Genomic DNA, 26,121 nt, shown 5'->3' with positions numbered 1-26,121 from the left:
CAAATATTCATCAATCCCTGTCTCGCTCTCTAGAAAGGGTCGAAATGCCGTATAGGGTATCTTGGGCCTCCCAGCATTTTCGACAGGGATGATTACCTGCGGGGCTACAGCATTGCGGTGTGCGTTCGCTAGGTTGAGTTTGTGGGCTCGAGTCTCTCGTATATCCTCGTCCGCCTCCGCCATCAACTGCTGTACCAATTCCATTGAGGGGTTCGGCCCGTATAATGAGAGCCTTTCCCGAACAATCCTGGTTTTTTCGTCACTAATCGTGGTCGGTGTTTCCGCCATTGTGAAGCTCTGATCCAGTTCGTTCAATTCTGCGATCAGCTCTCTCCTCGGCCGGTTGCTGGCGTACCCCCCTCTGCTTTCAAGTAAATCCTTTAGGGTTGTACGCTTCAATTTTTCGTAAGCGCTCTCCATCCGTTCTGTACCTCTCCTAGGAAATCCAGGAAAATCCCGCCGCTGCCGCCAAATGTTACGGTTACCCTTAGTCTCGCTGAGAGATGGACCGCTTAGTAGCCTGGATCCCTATTGCTAAAGAGGGGAGAAGCTGCTTTCCATAGTATTCTATATGAGTCTCGCAAATATAGAATAATCTCCCTTAGCTGTAGTACAGCTAGGATACCCTTCTGCCCACAAAAACGAGTCAACGCTGCGATTGAGGGTCAAACAAGAACTCAGCACTGGGATGCCCAGCCTGCTTTTTATTAAGGTTACATGCACACAGGGCACTCCCAGGGGGAGAGGGGGGGGAAGCACAAAATCCCCCATCACACATTTAGATAGAGAGCACTGTCCTTTGACAGGCCACAATAGGATTACAGTACTTAAGATAACAAGTTTACAAGTTCATCTTATCAATTAGCAGTCTGGCTCCAGAGGTGATTAGACAATGGGATTGGTTATCCCTAAACTTAGAGCTGAGGCCAGCAAAAATGTGTATTTAGGCAATAGTTTCTAAAAGCTGAAAAAAAAGAGTTAACTCTTTATGAAATGATACTTGTTACGGTTTTCTTGGAGCCCTTCTTAGGCGCTGGCTTGCTGGTTCAGGCATTGCTGCTGGGAAATAAGCTCTTCACAACAAAATAACTAATGCTTCTGTAACAAATTATAAATGACGACAGCATATGCTACAGCGGATCATGTCCGCCCGCACATTGATAAATCTACTCCTAAGAATTAAATTGCCATGCGGTCAAATTCAGAGTTTTGAGATCTTGATAAAAGAAAGGGCCTTGAAAGAGAAGATCTCTACTTAGAGGAAGTCTCCAAGGCGAGCATGAGGACATCTGCACCAGATCTGCAAGCCAAATCCTGCAATGCCATGTAGGAGCAATCAGAATTGCTGAGGTTTGTTCCTGCTTAATTCTGGCTATCACCCTGGTCCTGGATAGCATCACAAATGGAGGAAACATGTAAATCAGGTTGAATGAGAAAGGGACGCACTAGGGCATCTATCAGACTTGCCAGAGGGTCACAAGACCTGGAAAAATACTGAGACAGTTTGTGATTCAAGTGGAAGACCATGATATCTACTGTCCCCAATGCCTTACAATGTGGTCTAAAACTTCCTGATTCAGAGACCATTCCTTTGGATGAAGAGACTGGCAACTTAGAAAATCTGCTTCCCAATAGTCCACACCTGGAATGAGGATAGCAGAAATCCAGCAATGTGTTCTGCACAACTGATGAAGGACACAACCCTCATTGCTAAGAACTGCGAGCTGCTCCCTGATGATTGACATAAGAAACTGCCGTGACACTGTTTGACTAGAATCTCAGAAAAGATTTGTGACTGAGGTGAGGCAAACTCTGGAGAGCCTAGAAGACTGCAGAACATGTATTGGTAACTATGCCTCCCGAGGAGACCACACAACCTGCACTCTGAGACCCCCCTATTGCACCCCAACCTAGCAGGCTGGCATCTGTGAAATTTACAACCCACACTGGACGAAAAAAAAAGCAGCTCCCTGAACCAAGGACTGGTGAGTCTGCCATAAATTCAAGGTTTGACTTGTCTTGTGATCTATCAATCCTCTGAGGCAGATCATTGAGGTCCCCATCCCATTAATGCATCACCTGCAACTGAAAGACCCAAAGATGAAACCTAGCAAATGGAACTTGATCTCAAGCAGCCATCTGTGCTAAATTTCTGTTGGTTACCTTTGGGGTTTTAGTTTTTAGAGCTCACTGATCGCGCAATGATCAGCACTGGTGTAGGAACTCTGATCATCAAAGTTTGGCTTCAAAGTTATGGTACAAATTTTATTTAACCCTTTAAGTGCTGTGTCATATGCTATGTAAGCCTTTTTACTGTTTTTACAGTTTTTTCAGCGCTTAAACACTTTATTATGTAGATGTTTACTGTTTACCTTTTATGGGTAAATTAGTGATACATTGTGCCTTTCTTCTCTCCTTCAGGGTTATCTATTTGTGTGCTTCATACTGCTTTTTTGCTTCTGTTAATCTCTGATAATTAACCCCTTAATGGCCGACGACCTGCACGTCCTGATCACTTCCAGCCGCTTTGGGGTTATTGCAGTAATGTCTTGAAATCGAGGCATCCTGCAATTACCACACTTGGTCATCCAATGCAGAGAGAATCACTCTGTGGCTCTCTCTGCATCGGACATCGATGGCCGCCATCGATGGCTTCTATGTGGAAGAGGGGGCAGGATCGTGGGCGGGGTAGCCAGGGGCGCACACGGAGGGCGGGGGCAGGAGTGGGTGGGAACCACTACACTAAAGAAAAATGTTTTGAGAAAAGTGGGAGAGAGGGGGGAGGGAATGGATATAAAAAGGATCTAAGGGATCTGGGGGGGGATCTTTAAGATGTGTGGGACGCTACACTACAGAAAAAAAATAATCATTTTTTTTTGTAAACTGGGTACTGTCAGACAGCTGTCAGTATGCAAGATGGCTCCCAATAAGGTAGAGGGGGAGGGTTAGAGAGCTGTTTGGGGGGGGGGATCAGGGAGGTTGGGGGCTAAGGGGTGATCCTACACAGCAGCATATGTAAATATGCTAAAAAATAATTAAGACACCTTTTATTTTAGTACTGGCAGACTTTCTGCCAGTACTTAAGATGCAGGGACAATTGTGGGGTGGGGGAGGGAAGAGAGCTGTTTGGGAGGGATCAGGGGGTGTGATGTGTCAGGTGGGAGGCTGATCTCTACACTAAAGATAAAATTAACCCTTTATCCCTGCAAGATCCCTACAAGCTACCTAATTAACCCCTTCACTGCTAGACATAATGCATGTGTGATGCGCAGCGGCATTTAGCGGCCTTCTAATTACCAAAATTACCAACACCAAAGCCATATATGTCTGCTATTTCTGAACAAAGGGGATCCCAGAGAAGCATTTACAACCATTTGTGCCATAATTGCACAAGCTGTTTGTAAATAATTTCAGTGAGAAACCTAAAATTGTGAAAAATTTAACGTTTTTTTTAATTTGATTTCATTTGGCTGTGAAATGGTGGCATGAAATATACCAAAATGGGCCTAGATCAATACTTGGGGTTGTCTACTACACGAAAGCTAAAATTAACCCTAGAAGCTCCCTACATGCTCCCTAATTAACCCCTTCACTGCTGGGCATAATACACGTGTGGTGCGCAGTGGCATTTAGCAGCCTTCTAATTACCAAAAAGCAACGCCAAAGCCATATATGTCTGCTATTTTTTAACAAAGGGGATCACAGAGAAGAATTTACAACCATTTATGCCATAATTGCACAAGTTGTTTGTAAATAATTTCAGTGAGAAACCTAAAGTTTGTGAAAAAAATTGTGAAAAAGTGAACAATTTTTTTTATTTGATTGCATTTGGCGGTGAAATGGTGGCATGAAATATAACAAAATGGGCCTAGATCAATACTTTGGGTTGTCTTCTAAAAAAATATATACATGTCAAGGGATATTCAGGGATTCCTGACAGATATCAGTGTTCCAATGTAACTAGCGCTCATTTTGAAAAGAAGTTGTATGGAAATAGCAAAGTGCTACTTGTACTTATTGCCCTATAACTTGCAAAAAAAGCAAAGAACATGTAAACATTGGATATTTCTAAACTTTAGAAACTATTTAGCATGGGTGTTTTTTGGTGGTTGTAGATGTGTAACAGATTTTGGGGGTCAAAATTATAAAAAGTGTTTTTTTTCCCCTCATATTTAAATTTGGTTTTATGGTAAATTATAAGATATGATGAAAATAATGGTATCTTTAGAAAGTCCATTTAATGGCGAGATGGTATATAATATGTGTGGGTACAGTAAATGAGTAAGAGGAAAATTACACAAACACCACAAAAATGTAAAAATAGCCTTGGTCCCAAACGGACAGAAAATTGAAAAGTGTTGTGGTCATTAAGGGGTTAAAGGGACACTAAACCCAATTTTTGTTCTTTTATGATTCAGATAGAGCAGTAATTTTAAGCAGCTTTTGAATTTACTCCAATTATCAATTTTTCTTCGTTGTCTTGTTGTTTTTATTTGAAAAAGCAGGAATGAAAGCTTTGGAGCAGGCACATTTTTGGTTCAGACCCTAGATAGCACTTGCTGATTGGTGGCTAGATTTAGCCATCCAATCAGCAAGTGCAACCCAAGTGTTAAACTTAAAAATGGGCCGATTTCAAAGCTTTCATTCCTGCTTACTCAAATAAAGATACCAAGACAACGAAGAAAAAATGATAATAGGAGTAAATTAGACAGTTGCTTAAAATTGCTGCTCTATCTGAATCATGAAAGAAGAAAAAAATTGGTTTCAGTGTCCCTTTAATGTCCATATAGACCAAAGTGTTTCACATTAAAAAAAAATCCTAAACAGCAGCGAACAAAAGCAGCTAAAACCAGGGCAAAACATAGAGGTTTAATCTGGGTAATTGTGACTTGAATAGGGTCAGTACAGCCTCTATTTCCCTTTAGAGCATAGTTCTTCAAACCACAGGTCGGGACCCATTGCTGAGTTGTAACACCATGTTTACTAGGTTGCGACTAGTGTGTGTGTGTTGTATGAGAGTGTGTGTGTGTGTTGTGTGTGTGTGTTGTATGAGAGTGTGTGTGTGTGTGTGTTGTATGAGAGTGTGTGTGTGTGTGTGTGTGTTGTATGAGAGTGTGTGTGTGTGTGTGTTGTATGAGAGTGTGTGTGTGTGTGTTGTATGAGAGTGTGTGTGTTGTATGAGAGTGTGTGTGTGTTGTTTTATATGAGAGTGTATATGGTGGTGTGTGTTTTATATGAGAGTGTATGTGGTAATGTGTGTTGTATGAGAGTGTGTGTGTGTGTGTGTGTTGCATGAGCGTGTGGTGTTTTATATGAGAGTGTATATGGTGGTGTGTGTTGTGTGTGTTTTATATGAGAGTGTATGTGGTAATGTGTGTTGTATGAGAGTGTGTGTGTTGTATGAGCGTGTGGTGTTTTTATATGAGTGTATGTGGTGGTGTGTATTGTGTGTGTTTTATATGAGTGTGTGTTGTATCAGAGTGTGTGTGTGTGTTGTATGAGTGTGTGTTGTATGAGTGTGTGTGTGTTATGAGAGTGTTTGTATTGTATGAGTGTGTGGTGTTTTATATGAGAGTGTATGTGGTGGTGTGTATTGTGTGTGTTTTATATAAAAGTGTATGTGGTAGTGTGTGTTGTATGAGAGTGTGTGTGTTGTATGAGAGTGTGTGTGTGTGTTGTATGAGAGTGTATGTGTGTTGTATGAGCGTGTGTGTGTATTGTATGAGCGTGTGTGTGTATTGTATGAGTGTAAGTGGTGGTGTGTGTTGTGTGTGTTTTATATAAGAGGGTATGTGGTATGGTGTGTTGTATGAGAGTGTGTGTGTTTTGTATGAGAGTGTGTGTGTGTTGTATGAGCGTGTGGTGTTTTATATGAGAGAGTGTGTTTGTGTGCTATTACCTTTTACAACACTTTCAAATTTGACTACAATCAGGTATAAAGTACACACACATTTTAGTCACTTTGCCAAAAATTGCAACAATCTTGTATATTACTTCAGAAATTTTCAGACCAAGCATAAAAAAAGGGTTGCAAAGGTATGTGGTATCAGGGCCCTGGGCCTTGGGGGAAAAAAAGTTTGAAGAACCCTGCTTTAGAGTAACCATCACATTAGTGTGTTTTATGCATATAGCAAAGCCTTGTGAGCTCTGCTCATTTGTTTAAAGTCACTTATAACCTGGTTCCTAACACCAACATTACAGTTCTCTCTTTTTGCGCATCACTGGTTATTAACCCTAATGTCCTGACCTCTAACATGTCTACTACACAGGCACCATCAGCATTTGTGTGTCTCTAGCACATGTAGCATTTATAGGACAATATTTGACCACAGCTTTAGAATTTCAGGTCAGTATTCACATCTGGAAATTTATAGATGTCTTGATCCCTTGACTACTCCAGAGGCTAATATACACCTTATGGCAGCCACATCAGACTGGTGCTTTGACTTAATAACATTTGGTGCAAGTGTACTGAGCAAATTCCTCAGTGATACTTCCCCTTACAACTCACCTCACAGTGACTATTTGCCCAGGGTCCAGTACAATTCCGTTCATCTGTGCAATAAAGATGGCGGCTACGGCCTCATACAGCGCTGTCCCATCCATGTTGATTGTAGCTCCAACAGGAAGAACAAACCGTGTTACCCTTTTATCAATACCTAGATTCTCCTCCAAGCATCTGAAGGTTACAGGAAGGGTGCCAGCACTGAAACAGACAAGAGCCCTCTTAGTGGGTACATATAGCACAGGCACAAATAAAACCAAATTGACTAACTGTGGGACAATCCCAGTGCAATATCATGCTGCATGACATGACAGTAAATGTTACTACATTTAAACTTTGCACTTTCTATTTTGTATTTTATTTTGAGTACAGCAGTAAATTTAGGACTGTAATTTTCCAAATTCCGATTTTGCTTTCATAGTTTGCGTTACTTTAACAAATTAGTATCATGCTGTGTATATTTATGTGTATCTTAGAAATTACATTGAACTTTGTATTTCTTCTATTTAAATTGAAACTGAAAAACTGTCAGTTTCCCAGAGAGTTTCATTATTTTCTATGGGCCAAATAAATCAAACATTCTCTAGTTTGGAGAGAGAATATAGTGCAGACTTCACAGGGGGTTGAACTCATTGGGGCATATCAATCAAGCTCCATATGGAGCTTGAAGCTCTGTGTTTCCAGCGAGCCTTCAGGCTCGCTAGAAACACCAATTATGAAGCAGCGGTCTAAAGACCGCTGCTCCATAACCTGTCCGCCTGCTCTGAGGAGGCGGACAGACATTGCCGCAATTCAACCCGATTGAATACGATCTGGTTGATTGACACCCCCTGCTATCGGACGATTGGCCGCGAATCTGCAGGGGGTGGCGTTGCACCAGCAGTTCACAAGAGCTGCTGGTGCAATGCTGAATGCGGAGAGCGTATTGCTCTCCACATTCAGCGAGGTCTGTCAGACATGATCCGCAATGTCGGATCATGTCCTACAGGCCTTTCATAAATATGTCCCATTGGATTTTCTAAGAAAAGGGGAGTAACCTGGAAATCCCAGAGAGATGAGAGATACCTTCTATAGAAAGTAATAAAACTTCCTGGAATACAAAATTTCATATGGGAGAGAGAAGGTAACTGGAGGCAACCTGGGCCTAATATAAAGACTCAGTTTGCATCAGCTGCAAATTAAACTGAAATGTTTTCACTGCAATTCAGCTTGCTTTTGTCTATATTTTAATATATATTACTTTACTGTTGTGAATTTTGAGCAAACTTCACCTGCATAAAGCGGGCAAGACAAATCAATGAGACCAGCTTGTGTAACTGCTTATAAAAGCAGTGCTTCAGACATACCCTGGGAACTCCCCTGTTTAGCGCAGGGAACTTCCCTGTCCCTCCGACTTTCTGAAACTGTCAGTTTACAATGGAGAAAATACAAGGTGCAATGTAATATGTATATATAAACAGAAATATACAATGTATGATCCTAATTTGTTAAAGTAACAGAGAAACTTTCAAAATCTAATCAGCATTTGTAAAATCCCTGCTAGAGCTAAATATAAATGCATTAAAATATAAATGAGAAAGCACAAACCTTAAATGCAATAAAACTGAAAGGACCCAATCTGAAATGTATAATAATATAAAATGCAATGCACAAAGTGTAACAAAACTCTCATATCATGCAGTGCTATATTGCACTGTTCTTGTCTCCGCTTCACATAAATAAATGAGAGAGATCTCGCAGTGCTGGAGAGTTCTGTCATTTTTCTTTTGAATATTCAGTGAGTTCAGCCCCTGTGAAATCCGAACTGTAATGTCTCTCCAATCTGGAGAATCCTTTGAATATCAGGGCTCAGAGAATACCACAACAACTGCAAGAAACCTTCATATACACCAAAGGAATCCCCTATTCAACCTTCTCCCCAAGGCTGCAAGACTCATTTTACAATATCAATCTAAGGAGCCCTTTCAATTTAGACCACTTTTAACTTTGATTTCAGAAATGATATAATAAATACAAGTTTTTCTTTTAAAAAATAAATTTTATGGCTTAATATATATTTCCATTTTGCTTTGGGCTTTTATTACAAAAGTAGAAATAATTCTTATTTTATTATTTAGCACTATACTGTATGTGTCTCTCACACAGCTGCCAAGGTAACATTTGCCTTTAGAGAATCCTCATAGCACTGATGAATCTTTTTAAGAATCTGAGTGGTGATTTATAGATAACGGGGGAATAGGAGAGAGACACTGTGTGTTACACTGGGTGATGAACTGCATGGTGCCTGCTGGGAGAGCTTATATATATATATATATATATGAATATAGAACAGTACAAAGTGATTTGATTTAATAACAATGTAAAGAACAATTAAGGTAGCAAATTCCAATGCAGCACTCTCATACATTGTATAAATTAGTCCGTAGAGGAGGTTTATTTGCCAACTCACAGCTAATAACACACAATCTTTATTATTATTATTATTATTATTAGGATTGTTATAAGGCTTAAATTGGTACAAAATGCTTCACGAGCTAAAGTGCCTTTTACCTGGGTGTGGGAGGGACTAGGACAAGTGTAAATTTTGAGAGGAGCTCTGGGAACAGGTGTATGTTTAAAAATAAAACCAGCAACATAAAGGGGTTGTGTTAGGGTTTGTACCTTTATGATGTTTTATAGAGGATGCCAGTTAAAGGGATAGTCTAGTAAAAAATAAACTTTCATGATTCAAATAGAGAGCATGCAATTTTAAGCAACTTTCTGATTTACGCTTGGGGGCGATTTATCAAGCTCCGTATGGAGCTTAATGCCCCTTGTTTCGGCTGAGCCTTCAGGCTCGCCGGAAGCAGAAGTTATGAAGCAGTGGTCTAAAGACCGCTGCTCCATAACTTGTCCGCCTGCTCTGAGGCCCTGGACAGAAATCAACCCGATCGAATACGATCAGGTTGATTGACACCCCCTGCTCGAATCTGCAGGGGGGCGGCATTGCACCATCAGTTCAAAATTAAGATACCAAGAGAACGAAGAAAATTTGATAATAGGAGTAAATTAGAAAGTTGCTTAAAATTGCAGATCCTATCTGAATCATGGCAGTTTAATTTGGACTTTACAATCCCTTTAAGAGACTGCAGAGAGAAGCAGTTGATAAAGAACAGTAGCGGTAATTAACATTTAATGAATGGGTGATAACCAGGGGTATGTAGTGCCAGTAAGTGTGTGCAATATCTGATAAACCAGTGTGTGTCTTGGTGGTCCTTGCATTAGGCGGGGCAGATTTTGTGTAGTTGATCACAACTGTATTTAGCTGTAGCTGTACTAGGCACAATAAAACAATTTATCTGGTGCAAATGTGCAAAAAGAAAATTTATGCTTACCTGATAAATTTGTTTTTTTGGACACGATGAGTCCACAGACTTCATCCTTACTTGTGGGATTATGCCTCCTGGTCAGTAGGAGGAGGCAAAGAGCACAACAGCAGAACTGTATATATATAGCTCCTCCCTTCCCTCCCACTCCAGTCATTTGACCGAAGTTAGGAAGAGAAAGGAAAAGCCAAGGTGCAGAGGTGTCTGAAGTTTAACTAAAACAATAGCCTGTCTCAAAGAACAGGGCGGGCCGTGGACTCATCGTGTCTAAAAAGAAACAAATTTATCAGGTAAGCTTAAATTTTCTTTTCTTTTTAAAGACACGATGAGTCCACAGACTTCATCCTTACTTGTGGGATACAATACCAATGCTATAGTACACGGATGAAAAGGGAGGGACAAGACAGGGAACCTAAACGGAAGGCACCACTGCTTGAAGAACCTTTCTCCCTAAAACAGCCTCAGCCGAGGCAAAGTTATCAAATTTGTAAAATTTTTAAAAAGTGTGAAGAGAGGACCAAGTTGCAGCCTTGCAAATCTATTCAACAGAAGCATCATTTTTGAATGCCCATGAGGAAGCAACAGCCCTGGTGGAATGAGCCATAACGCTTTCAGGAGGCTGCTGTCCAGCAGTCTCATATGCAAAACGGATGATACTCTTTAGCCAAAAAGAAAGAGAAGTAGCCGTAGCTTTCTGACCCTTACGCTTTCCAGAAAAAATGACAAAAAGTGAAGACGATTGACGAAAGTCCTTAGCCGCCTGTAAGTAAAATTTCAAAGCACGGACTACGTCCAAATTATGCAGCAGACATTCCTTCTGAGAAGAAGGATTAGGACACAAAGAAGGAACAACAATCTCCTGATTAATGTTCTTGTCCGAAACAACCTTAGGAAGAAAACCAAGTTTAGTGCGTAAAACCACCTTATCAGAATGAAAAATAAGTTAAGGGGAATTATATTGTAATGCTGAAAGCTCAGACACTCTTTGAGCCGAAGCAATGGCAACAAGAAATAAAATTTTCCAGGATAACAACTTAATATCTATGGAATGCATAGGTTCAAACGGAACCCCTTAAATAACTTTAAGAACTAAATTCAAACTCCATGGAGGAGCAATCGGCTTAAACACAGGCCTGATCCTAGTCAAGGCCTGGCAAAAAGATTGAAAATCTGGGACATCTGCCAGACGCTTGTGTAACAAAATAGATAAAGCAGAGATCTGTCCCTTTAGGGAACTCGCTGCTAATCCCTTCTCCAATCCTTCTTGGAGAAAAGACAAAATCCTAGGAATCCTAACTCTACTCCATGAGTATCCCGTAGATTCACACCAATAAAGATATTTACGCCATATCTTATGGTAAATCTTCCTAGTTACAGGTTTACATGCCGGAATCAAGGTATCTATAACCGAATCAGAGAAACCTCGCTTGGATAGAATTGAGCGTTCAATCTCCAAGCAGTTAGCTTCAGAGAAACTAGATTTGGGTGAAGGAAAGGTCCCTGAAGGAGAAGGTCTTTCCTCAACGGCAGCATCCAGGGTGGCAGAGATGACATGGCCACCAGGTCGGCATACCAAATCCTGCGAGGCCACGCAGGAGCGATAAGGATCACTGATGCCTTCTCCTGTTTGATCCGAGCAATAACCCGAGGAAGAAGAGCAAACGGGGGGGAATAGATATGCTAGGTTGAAGGACCAAGGAACTGCCAAAGCATCTATCAGTTCCGCTAGGGGATCCCTGGACCTGGACCCGTATCTCAGAAATTTGGCATTCTGACGAGATGCCATGAGATCCAACTCCGGCCGACCCCACCTGAGAATCAAGCTGGAGAATATTTCTGGATAGAGTTCCCACTCTCCCGGATGAAAAGTCTGCCTGCTCAGAAAATCTGCCTCCCTGTTGTCCACCCCTGGGATGTGGATCGCTGACAGATGGCAAGAATGGGCCTCCGCCCACTGAATTATCTTGGCTACTTGACCGTAACAATGCAAGCAGCCAATTGCAATAGCAAACCCTGGTGAACATAGATCTTTTTAAGTAGACCCTCCAACTTCTTATCCATAGGATCTTTAAAAGCACAACTATCCTCAATAGGAATAGTAGTTTGTTTAGCCAAGGTGGAAATAGCTCCCTCCACCTTAGGAACCGTCTGCCAAGATTCCCTCACAGCGTCAGCTATAGGGAACATCTTCTTGAAAATGGAAGAAGGACAGAAGGGAATACCTGGTCTCTCCCATTCCTTAGAAATAATCTCTGAAGTTCTCTTGGGAACTGGGAAAACATCAGAGTAAGAAGGAACTTCTAAATATCTGTCCAACTTACTCAACTTTTCTGGAGGGACCACTATGGAATCACAGTCATCCAAAGTCACAAAAACCTCCCTTAATAACAGGCGGAGGTGTTCTAATTTAAATTTGAAAGAAACCACTTCTGAATCAGTCAGAGGTAAGGAACTTCCTGAGTCAGAAATTTCACCATCCGATAGAACCTCCATACCCTCCAACTCAGAGCCCTGGGAGGGTACGTCCGAGATCGCCATCATAGTATCAGAAACTTAATTGACCACGTAATTGTCCTTTCTTTTACGCTTGCCTTGAAATATTGGAAAGGCAGATAACGCATCAGAAAGTGTAGAAGACATAACTGCAGCTATGTCCTTCAACGTGACTGCAGCAGAAACTTGAAAAGAAGTACATGGCACTGCTTGAGCGGGCATTAAGGGCTGTGATGCTTGGGGAGAAAGCTGCGGCATACTCTGCATCTCATCGTTAGACTCCTGAGAAGCATCCGCTTTGGACAACTTTTTATCAAAGAAAATCTTATCTCTATAGTTTAAAGCCTTCTCAATGCATGAGGGACAAAAAGGAACAGGAGGTTCCACATTGACATTCAAACAAATGACACATGTAACAGTCTGGACATCCATGATAATTAAGAAAAAAAGGGAAAGAGAAAAAAAAATTGTAGTGGCCCTTTAAAATTTTTACCAACCACTAGTGCAAACACTAATTCAAAAAACTTCCCTCTTGATACATCCTGATCTATAACAGGATACTGTGTCTTTAAGAGTAAAAATCCAACAATTTTAATTTGCTAGATAATCTTTCAAACTATATCTTTACTATGCCTGAAAGAAAAAAGAAATGACACCTCTTTGCCTCAACAGACTCTGCTGAGGCGCCTACCTGCCTCCCGGCTGTCCGACCACTCTCCTCAGCAAACTTCCGATCAGGTCTCAGAACGCTAAAAACCTCTTGCTTATTTTACATTACAACCATGCGGTTTTAGCGTAGCACTCGAGAGACCTCTGGGTGTCGGGACTCCGGAACAACAGGAAACTGCGCGGCGCGACGACTTCTCTGAGCCCTCAGAAGCATGCGAAAGTTATCCCCGCCCTTCGTGGGCGTTACGAAAATTGACACATTTTTGGCTAAGTTGTTAATAAAAAATGCAGGTGGTACTGTTTCACAAGTGTTACTGCCCTGTATAGGAACTTTGTATTCGAGAGGTTCCAGAAAATATAGCCCCAAGCGTCTTACTCAGTGTCAATAAAACGTAGTCTTGCAGGGGAGCCCTCACCTAAAGAGCCCATTTCCCTCATTAACAGAGCCCCATGCTTAGGCCTGAAAAAATGCTCCAGTATGAGAGCCATAAAAACTGTCATGTAGGGGAAGCCCTTCACCTAGAGAGCCCATGTTCCCAATGCAATATGAAGCATAAAGTGCAGAGTCCTCTCTGAGATAATATAAGGCCTAGAATAATAAAGACTGCACTTACCTCAATGCTGTCCGACAGCAGGACAGCTCCAACAGGATTAAGAGGTCCTATCCCTCCCATAGCCCTGTGGACACAGATAGGGCCTGAGTTAGTATCTGCTTAGGCCATCACAAGAAGGGCAGCATCACAGTATGGGAGGCGCAGTGAGAATTATGTCCCACAAGTTCCCATTGCTCTAAAGCCACCAATAGCTCTACTCTAGAGACTGACATGGCTATACCCTAGAATAAAGCAGCACTCACTGGCACTACTTTAAAAATAATAAACTCTTGATTGAAGAATCTAAGCTAACACCTCACTTTACCTCTTCCTATCACTAACACAGGCAAAGAGAATGACTGGAGTGGGAGGGAAGGGAGGAGCTATATATACAGCTCTGCTGTTGTGCTCTTTGCCTCCTCCTGCTGACCAGGCGGCGTAATCCCACAAGTAAGGATGAAGTCCGTGGACTCATTGTGTCTTTAAAAAGAGAAAACATAACCTCTATATATCAGCTTCAGTTTCCAATGTTTCTAAATCATTCCAGCATTGCTTAAAGCTAAATGAAGTGTGTAGTATACAGGGAGATATATTGTGACATTTGCATAAAGGGTTACATATGAAGTTATGAATTTAAACTGATGGTGAGTCATATGCAGGGGTTAAAAGTAACCTACATTGTATATTTGCTGAATTAACTCTAGATAAACTGATAGCTCCTACACTTCAGCTACAAAACAGATTTTTATTTGTATTTAGGGTAATTCTGGATAAGTGCAACGACTGGTAGCTGCATCATAACCACCAGGGAGTTAATATTTTACCAGAACATCCCACGCCAGTGTTTATCCTGAGGCCACAGACACAGGCTGTAGATTATATGAAACTGAGCCCTCAGACACCATGATAATGTCACAAGGTACAGTTACCTACACTGTGACATCTGGTCACAGCTTTTTAATACTTTAACCTTTGGCAGCTGAAGGGTTAAACAATGTGCACAATGTTATGTGTGATATTACTGGGTCCTGCAGATTCTATTAGTGCTAGCTACATAAAGAAAGTGGTAATTAAACAAGCGATACCAGCAAAACTTATCATTTTAGAGACCTTAGCAGAGCAGGAGCTGCGGTGCCATACTCCTACATGAAGAGGCCCTGATCGTGTGATACTCCAGTTCTCCATACGCATCATTCTAGCGTGGCTTCAAGAAAACTAATCTTGGGCGAATAACCATATGCTATAGCCTCATATAAGAGCTCTGGACCAGCTTCTTTCTATAGTCAACTTTACAGATCAGGGCCACGGAACCCCAACCCTCTAACAGGACACGTAGGAAGATATCTGGACAACCCAGATCTACTTACAACAAACTCTAGGAGTGGCCTACTGGGTCTTACTATACCCACAGCAATATGGGGTCGCTGGATGGTGAGAAAAGTATTATCCTGTCAAACATGGACATCTACTTTGCGGATCTCAGACAGAGTCTATTAGTAATCCTGGAGTTGGTAACACAATTACCACAGGTTACTCATTCCTCCTCTAACTACGGAACACAGCAAGAGAGGCCCCATCCTGTGAGCCAGCAGACCGGAGGAAGTTGGAGCGCATCTGACTATCATGGCTCCCCATCAGGCATAGATGATACCTTTTGCCCTATGTATTTGAGCCCTAACGCAGATACTGTCCTTACCGACCACTACTGGAACCCTTCGACTGATAAGTTTCTGCTTCATCTTCACGTGAAGCCCGACACAGCCACGTGGTCTCTGAATTGCTAACCTCCTACAAAGAACAAGAGAAGGCAGCGGCACGCTTACTTTCGAAGTCCGTAGATATACTTTACTCAGTTGTCTGCTGTTCTGGAACCATGGCTCACCCCTTCATGTTTATACTCTGGGTAACATGGTCATACATGGGACTAGAGGAGACAACTGCTTTCTATGCACGGATTCTCACAGGTTAGGTGTGGACTAAGTACTGCCTTACAATGTCGGCTCCTCTTATAATTTACCCCCATACTTATGTTGTACTAGTTGTTTTTTTCCTGCTGTTTGAGTACCTATGTAAAATTGTTTAGAGCTTAACGTAGTTACTGAAATGATGGAGATATCTAGAGGGTAGAGTGTTAACACTAAAGTGGTAATGGAACTTGCTCGGCACCCTAACTAGACATACCTCTGTTTTTTTTTGTTTTGTTTTTTTATTTATTCATTTATTTTTTTGTTGTCTGTTTTTCTCCTTCTTGTCTTTTGTGCTCTCGCCTTTCATAAAGCAATCCCACAAAACTATTCACACACTTGTTGCGCCCTAAAATTACCAAGGTCCTCTTCACCCCCCAGTCTTCTTGTCACACTAATATCTTGATTCCATATGGGGGACTATCACCATTTATTGCTAGATCTGTTGCAAATGCGTTATCCAACTTCTTATGGCATTAGTTTTACAGCTAGCTTATCGAACATGTAGCCCATTGCATAAACAAAACAGGTACGCAACATATAACTTTATTATACGATTTATAACCCCTGCCAGATAGGAGATCCATTTTATTTTTATCTTTACCTAACTATAAGCCTCATCTAGTTATACCCTTAGATGCCCTTACACCCGTCAAAGGCCTACCCTTTACTACAAACAAGCCTTATTCTTGTCCCTAATCTATATAATTATCCAAGTGCCTTCAATATTAGACTACCGGCGGCCAAGGCAGCTCAGTAAACAATAAGCGCAGGACAGGAAATGCTGACCCATAAGACTGAGAAAGATAATAGAGGGCACTCCTGGGACGAAGTCTAATTGTATGTAGGTCCGAATATAAGTTCATAATATTGTTAATAGTGTCCTCAAGTTTATAACAATATCATGTTGCGTTCACTATTACTCTCATTCACAACTAGTAAACACATCATCTCACCCTTTACTCCCTCCCTCCTTCACTCACAACTCAGAGCGGCTCTTGCCAGTTGATTCCCCCCCCCAAAAAAAATTTATATTTATCAATATACGCAGGGGTGCTACTTTGCTCATATAACCTTTCTTCCCTAGTCATTATATGTTACTGTCTGTTTTGCAGCCCGAGGGATGCTCCTCCTCACATAGACCGCAAACTCATGTTTAATTTATAGGTTATTCAATTACACACACCTGCCCTGCTTTTTATTAATAAATATAAAATGAGGTTTCATCTTTACATATTCAAATATATATCCAGATAATAATCCAGCTATGGTACTAATTGTTTTCTACTATGTATATTATATTTACATTTCTTTTATAGTCGCACATAGGGCGTCTAATGGTAGTTTTCCTTGTTTTTTGTTTCCTTTTCTTTTTGACAATAGTACCTTGGAAATGACTTGTAAATTCACAATTTTTGGATCTGCACTTTACTCAGATATATGCCTCAGGTTATCTGTAAATAACCTTCTGTCATGATCCTATGTAACTGGATACACATTATCTCCTTTCTTTTTGTATTATATTTGCATAATACCTCAATAAAAAAATTGAAGTTAAAAAAAAAAACAACAAAAAAAAACCAAGCGATACCAGCAACATGCGACACTGACAGCAGCACTACAGAAAGGTCTAACGACTTACCTGGATGCTGTACCCAAAGCTGTGATCCAAGCCTGGAATATCCCAGCTAGAAAAGGGAAAGGGCTCTTCCTGGTTACCGCAAAGTAAATTAATGGCAGGAAAATAGCTCCATGAATAATGAGACCAATGATGACGGTGATCATGTACATGCCCAGCTGCCTGGCGACAAGTTCCAGGTCCTTAATGGCGATGATCTTCCCACAGATAAGGCAGGCAATACCAAAAGGTGAGTACCTGCAGAGACATACATGGCTATGAGCATATTGCCAGCAAGGACGTAAGAAGGTACTTACACGGAGGAGATGTATAGGTAGTAGTTACATATACTGAGCAGGTACATATAGCAAGTAATGCCCACTTATATAGAGCAAGAATAAAACGGTTATACACAATAAAGAAAGCATATAGGTAACAGGTTTACTTATTCTGGGTAGGTACATAACCAGTTATCATACAGTTTGTAGCACAGCATGCTGTAGGAGGGCAGGTGTATCGCCACCAACAACACATATAGGAGGAAAGTATATAGAGAGAAATCCCACAGTTATACGGTTAGTAACACCTCTACCAGAATACTCCTATATAGCTATTAATCCCTCGTACAATTGGGAAGTAAATAACAACTACTATGGATCATGTCATTAATTACACATTCAGAAGAAACAATCGACCAGTCAATAATCCGGCTCATCTTTTGCCCACCTAGTGCCCTCTCGCAAATCTCTTTCCTTAATCACTGTATCTCACATTTTCACTAAACTCCTCATTCCCATTCTCACTGCTGTTTTAATGTAATGCATGTGATATGATCTATGGATAATCAGATGGTTAAAGGATAGGGAACAGAGAGTTGTAGTAAAAGAAGAACACTCTGAAGCGACACCAGAGGTTCGTTATGGATCAGTACTGGACACAGTGACCAGTTCCTTCCAATCTCTTCATCATCACCTAGATAGGAATTAGAGAGCTTATAACAACATGTATAAGGTCATTAAACCATGGCCATATGCACCTACCCTCTAAAAAAAATACCCAAACCGGAGAAAGGAACAAATAAATATAGAATGGTCAATTTGGGAAGCAAAAATAAGCAGATACGCTCCTAAAATACAAAGAATATTTTGGTATTCAAGTTAAAGTTGTGCTTGTGTGATACTCCAGATGTGAATCCAGCTGTTGAGCACATGAAAAGCAAACACACGCATAGCCTCATCTGGCGCAGAATGGCAGCATTCCAGGACAACAAACTGTCTAGATCTTCTCAAACAAGTTAACGCTGGAATTTGTTTAAAAATAAAATGCTGTAACAAAGAAAACGGCTAAAATTAAATCTATCTTAAAACGGCATATTCACAGCCTGTAGCACTGTAAGGCAAGGGAGAAGCTCAGTGCTTTTACAGATCCTATGGGAAATAGACGGTCACTAACTGACACTCCTTTGTGCAAATGCTCAGTGCCTGGCTGCCACATACAACTATAGCTGGCAAAGTGCTACTTGCATCAAGTTGTGCAGCACCCTCATATAGGATTTATGTCAGTGTTACAGTACAGCACCCTCATATAGGATTTATGTCAGTATTACAGTACAGCACCCTTATATATAATTTATGTTAGTATTACAGTACAGCACCCTCATATAGGATTTAAGTCAGTATTACAGTACAGCACCATCATATAGGATTTATGTCAGTATTACAGTACAGCACTGTCATACAGGATTTATGTCAGTATTACAGTACAGCACCCTCATATATAATTTATGTCAGTATTACAGTACAGCACCCTTATATAGGATTTATGTCAGTATTACAGTACAGCACCCTCATATAGGATTTATGTCAGTATTACAGTACAGCCCCATCATATAGGATTTCTATCAGTATTACTGTACAGCACCCTCATATATAATTTATGTTAGTATTACAGTACAGCACCTTCATATAGGATTTAAGTCAGTATTACAGTACAGCACCCTCATATAGGATTTATGTCAGTATTACAGTACAGCAGTCATATAGGATTTATGCCAGTAATACAGTACAGCACCCTCATATAGGATTTATGTCAGTATTACAGTACAGCACCCTCATATAGGATTTATGTCAGTATTACAGTACAGCACCCTCATATAGGATTTATGTCAGTATTACAGTACAGCACCCTCATATAGGATTTATGTCAGTATTACAGTACAGCATCGTCATATAGGATTTATGTCAGTATTACAGTACAGCACCCTCATATAGGATTTATGTCAGTATTACAGTACAGCACCCTCATATAGGATTTATGTCAGTATTACAGTACAGCACCCTCATATAGGATTTATGTCAGTATTACAGTACAGCACCCTCATATAGGATTTATGTCAGTATTACAGTACAGCATCGTCATATAGGATTTATGTCAGTATTACAGTACAGCACCCTCATATAGGATTTATGTCAGTATTACAGTACAGCACCCACATATAGGATTTATGTCAGTATTACAGTACAGCATTGTCATACAGGATTTATGTCAGTATTACAGTACAGCACCCTCATATATAATTTATGTCAGTATTACAGTACAGCACCCTCATATATAATTTATGTTAGTATTACAGTACAGCACCCTCATATAGGATTTAAGTCAGTATTACAGTACAGTACCCTCATATAGGATTTATGTCAGTATTACAGTACAGCACTGTCATATAGGATTTATGTCAGTATTACAGTACAGCACCCTCATATAGGATTTATGTCAGTATTATAGTACAGCACCCTCATATAGGATTTATGTCAGTATTACAGTACAGCACCCTCATATAGGATGTATGTCAGTATTACAGTACAGCACCCTCATATAGGATTTATGTCAGTATTAAAGTACAGCACCATCATATAGGATTTATGTCAGTATTACAGTACAGCACCCTCATATAGGATTTATGTCAGTATTACAGTACAGCACCATCATATAGGATTTATGTCAGTATTACAGTACAGCATCCTCATATATAATTTGTCAGTATTACAGTACACCACCCTCATATTGAATTTATGCCAGTATTACAGTACAGCACTGACATATAGGATTTATGTCAGTATTACAGTACAGCACCGTCATATATAATTTTTGTTAGTATTAGACTTGTGCATGATCGAAAAATTTGTTTTGGTTCGGATCGATTCGGAAAAATTAGAATGAATTTGTTTCTGATTCATTCGGATTCGAATAAATTCGGCTGGATTCGGTTCGGAAATTCGGAATTTCGGTATGTGTTAGGTGGGATATGCTGTGTATTAGACTAGTATTATGTACTGTATATTAGTTGTAACCCATAGCAGAGTGATATAACCTAATATACTGTACAATACTAGTGTAATCCATGGCCATCCGAATCTACTGAATAAATCCGAACTAATTCGGATTTATTTGTAGATTCGGCACTATTTTAATTCGGAAATTCAAATCGATCCGAATCTCCGAATTTACCGAATTCGGCCGAATTTCCGAATCAATCCGAAATGAATCGCACATATCTAGTTAGTATTACAGTACAGCAACGTCATATAGGATTTATGTCAGTATTACAGTACAGCACCGTCCTATAGGATTTATGTCAGTATTACAGTAGAGCACCGTCCTATAGGATTTATGTCAGTATTACAGTACAGCATCCTCATATATAATTTATGTTAGTATTGCAGTACAGCACCATCATATATAATTTATGTTAGTATTGCAGTACAGCACCGTCATATAGGATTTATGTCAGTATTAAAGTGCAGCACCGTATACAGATGAAAATCAGGGACACCAGTCTGGGTACATACATCAAACACACTTATCTGGTACATACATCACACACACTTATAAGGGTACATACATCACTCACACTTATCAGGGTACATACATCACACACACTTATCAGGGTACATACATCACACACACTTATCAGGGTACATACATCACACACACTTATCTGGTACATACATCAGACACACATATCTGGTACATACATCACACACACTTATCAGGGTACATACATCACACACACTTATCAGGGTACATACATCACACACACTTATCAGGGTACATACATCACACACACTTATCTGGGTACATACATCACACACACTTATCAGGGTACATACATCACACACACATATCTGGTACATACATCACACACACATCTGGTACATACATCACACACACATCTGGTACATACATCACACACACATCTGGTACATACATCACACACACATATCTGGTACATACATCACACACACATATCTGGTACATACATCACACACACATATCTGGTACATACATCACACACACATATCTGGTACATACATCACACACACTTATCTAGTACATACATCACACACACTTATCTAGTACATACATCACACACACATATCTGATACATACATCACACACACTTATCTAGTACATACATCACACACACTTATCTAGTACATACATCACACACACATATCTGGTACATACATCACACACACTTATCAGGGTACATACATCACACACACATATCTGGTACATACATCACACACGCATATCTAGTACATACATCACACACACATATCTGGTACATACATCACACACACATATCTGGTACATACATCACACACACTTATCTGGTACATACATCACACACACTTATCAGGGTACATACATCACACACACTTATCAGGGTACATACATCACACACACTTATCAGGGTACATACATCACACACACTTATCTAGTACAAACATTACACACACTTATCTAGTACATACATCACACACACTTATCTGGTACATATATCACACACACATATCTGGGCACATACATCTCACACACTTATCTGGGCACATACATCTTACACACTTATCTGGTACATACATCACACACACACACACACATATCTGGTACATACAGCACATACACTTATCTGGAACATACACCACACACACTTATCTGGTACATATATTATACACACTTATCTGGGTACATACATTATACACACTTATTGGGGTACATATGTTACACATGCTTATCTGGGTACATACATTACACACTTATTGGGGTACATATGTTACACATGCTTATCTGGGTACATACATTATACACACTTATTGGGGTACATATGTTACATACGCTTATCTGGGTACATATATTGTACACACTTATTGGGGTACATATGTTAGACATGCTTATCTGGGTACATACATTATACACACTTATTGGGGTACATATGTTACATACGCTTATCTGGGTACATATATTGTACACACTTATTGGGGTACATATGTTAGACATGCTTATCTGGGTACATACATTATACACACTTATTGGGGTACATATGTTACACATGCTTATCTGGGTACACATATATTGTACACACTTATTGGGGTACATATGTTACACATGCTTATCTGGGTACATATATTGTACACACTTATTGGGGTACATATGTTACACATGCTTATCTGGGTATATACATTATACACATTTATTGGGGTACATATGTTATACATGCTTATCTGGGTTCATACATCTCACACACTTATCTGGGCACATACATCTTACACACTTATCTGGTACATACATCACACACACACACATATCTGGTACATACAGCACATACACCTATCTGGAACATACACCACACACACTTATCTGGTACATACATTATACACACTTATCTGGGTACATACATTATACACACTTATTGGGGTACATATGTTACACATGCTTATCTGGGTACATACATTATACACACTTATTGGGGTACATATGTTACACATGCTTATCTGGGTACATACATTATACACACTTATTGGGGTACATACGTTACACATGTTTATCTGGGTACATACATTATACACACTTATTGGGGTACATATGTTACATACGCTTATCTGGGTACATATATTGTACACACTTATTGGGGTACATATGTTACACATGCTTATCTGGGTACATAAATTATACACACTTATTGAGGTACATATGTTACACATGCTTATCTGGGTACATATATTGTACACACTTATTGGGGTACATATGTTACACATGCTTATCTGGGTACATATATTGTACACACTTATTGGGGTACATATGTTACACATGCATGCTTATCTGGGTACATATATTGTACACACTTATTGGGGTACATATGTTATACATTCTTATCTGGGTACATACATTATACACATTTATTGGGGTACATATGTTAAACATGCTTATCTGGGTACATACATTATACACACTTATTGGGGTACATATGTTACACGCGCTTATCTGGGAACATATATTGTACACACATATTGGGGTACATATGTTACACATGCTTATCTGGGTACATACATTATACACACGCTTATCTGGGTACATATATTGTACACACTTATTAGGGTACATATGTTACACATGCTTATCTGGGTACATACATTATACACATTTATTGGGGTACATATGTTATACATTCTTATCTGGGTACATACATTATACACACTTATTGGGGTACATATGTTACACACGCTTATCTGAGTACATACATTATACACATTTATTGGGTACATATGTTACACACGCTTATCTGGGTACATACATTATACACATTTATTGGGGTACATATGTTACACACGATTATCTGGGTACATATATTATACACACTTATTGGGGTACATATGTTACACATGCTTATCTGGTACATACATTATACACATTTATTGGGGTACATATGTTATACATGCTTATCTAGATATATACATCACATACACTAATCTGGTTCTATTTTCTATGTGTTAAATACTTTATAAAACCTCATTGTGCTATGTAAGGTACACAACAGAAACAGCTCTGTGTGTTGTACATATAATGACAAGAGGCTATGGGATGTATGTTACTATCATATGATGCTATAACGAGAGGCTACAGCTGTCTCACAATGACAATGAGGAGGGAGATAGTTCTCAGAGCTTCACATGGTCTATACTACATGAAAATCCAATTTCTGGAGTCTATAAATGTTACCTCATCTATCCCTTTAAAAATAAAAATTCCAAATTTGGAGCTGGGTGACTTGTTGCCAACACAGACAAAAATTCATGAGAAATAAGGTTTTTCTATGCACAAAATGCCCCATTACATATAAACCTCTTTGCAGATGTTCTGAGTATATCCTGTTCCCTGAATAACTTTTATGGATCCAATTCCCTGTAGGAATCATTTATGTGAATCTTATAGGATGGTTTGGACAAGCCCACACATAAAATATATGCAGAGAGACAGAAACTCTGGAGTTTTCTTTTCGGCGGTAGCCGTCAAAACCAGCGTTAGAGGCTCCTAACGCTGGTTTTTACCGCCCTCTGGTATTTGGAGCCAGTCATTAAAGGGTCTAACGCTCACTTTCCAGCCGCAACTTTTCCATACCGCAGATCCCCTTACGTCAATTGCGTATCCTATCTTTTCAATGGGATCTTTCTAACGCTGGTATTTAGAGTCGTGGCTGAAATGAGCGTTAGAACTCTAACGACAAAACTCCAGCCGCAGAAAAAAGTCAGTAGTTAAGAGCTTTCTGGGCTAACGCCGGTTCATAAAGCTCTTAACTACTGTGCTCTAAAGTACACTAACACCCATAAACTACCTATGTACCCCTAAACCGAGGTCCCCCCACATCGCCGCCACTATATTTACATTTTTTAACCCCTAATCTGCCGCTCCGTATACCGCCGCCAAATACGTTATCCCTATGTACCCCTAATCTGCTGCCCCTAACACCGCCGACCCCTATATTATATTTATTAACCTCTAATCTGCCCCCACAACGTCGCCACCAGCTACCTACAATTATTAACCCCTAATCTGCCGACCGGAGCTCACCGCTAGTATAATAAATGTATTAACCCCTAATCCGCCTCACTCCCGCCTCAATAACCCTATAATAAATAGTATTAACCCTAATCTGCCCTCCCTAACATCACCGACAGCTAACTTCAAGTATTAACCCTAATCTGCCGATCGGAGCTCACCGCTACTCTAATAATTGTTTAACCCCTTCAGCTACTTCTAACCCTAACCCTAACACCCCCCTAAGTTAAATATAATTTTTATCTAACGAAATAAATTAAGTCTTATTAAATAAATTATTCCTATTTAAATAGGAATAATTTATTTAATAAGAGTTAATTTATTTCGTTAGATTTAAATTATATTTAATTTAGGGGGGTGTTAGGGTTAGACTTAGCTTTAGGGGTTAATCCATTTATTACAGTAGCGGCGAGATTCGGTCGGCAGATTAGGGGTTAATAACTTTATTATAGTAGCGGTGCGGTCCGCTCGGCAGATTAGGGGTCAATAAGTGTAGGCAGGTGGAGGCGACGTTGAGGGGGGCAGATTAGGGGTTAATAAATATAATATAGGGGTCGGCGGTGTTAGGGCAGCAGATTAGGGGTACATAGGGATAATGTAGGTAGCGGCGGTTTACGGAGCGGCAGATTAGGGGTTAAAAAAAATATGCAGGTGTCAGCGATAGCGGGGGCGGCAGATTAGGGGTTAATAAGTGTAAGGTTAGGGGTGTTTAGACTCGGGGTACATGTTAGGGTGTTAGGTGCAGACGTAGGAAGTGTTTCCCCATAGTAAACAATGGGGCTGCGTTAGGAGCTGAAAGCTGCTTTTTTGCAGGTGTTAGTTTTTTTTTCAGCTCAAATGGCCCCATTGTTTTCTATGGGGGAATCGTGCACGAGCACGTTTTTGAAGCTGGCCGCGTCTGTAAGCACCGCTGGTATCTAGAGTTGCAGTGGCGTTAAATTATGCTCTACGCTCCCTTTTTGGAGCCTAACGCACTGAAAACCCAGCCATTCTGTGAACTCTAAATACCAGCGTATTT

General features: G+C 40.1%; 1 protein-coding gene across 1 annotated transcript in view; it reads right to left on the bottom strand.

Annotated features, from left to right (window-relative positions):
- SLC1A2 (solute carrier family 1 member 2) overlaps positions 1-26,121 on the bottom strand; it is a 162,836-nt gene that overhangs the window by 12,613 nt on the left and 124,102 nt on the right. Inside the window, exons 8-9 of the mRNA XM_053689327.1 lie at positions 17,232-17,465; positions 6,512-6,706 (exon numbers count right to left, since the gene is read on the bottom strand). Of these exons, the coding sequence (XP_053545302.1) occupies positions 6,512-6,706; positions 17,232-17,465 (429 nt within the window). The remainder of the gene's footprint in view (positions 1-6,511; positions 6,707-17,231; positions 17,466-26,121) is intronic.

This window comes from Bombina bombina, chromosome 7 (assembly GCF_027579735.1).
Source record: "Bombina bombina isolate aBomBom1 chromosome 7, aBomBom1.pri, whole genome shotgun sequence".
Classification (NCBI taxonomy): domain Eukaryota; kingdom Metazoa; phylum Chordata; class Amphibia; order Anura; family Bombinatoridae; genus Bombina; species Bombina bombina.
This window is presented reverse-complemented; position numbering and strand designations above follow the sequence as displayed.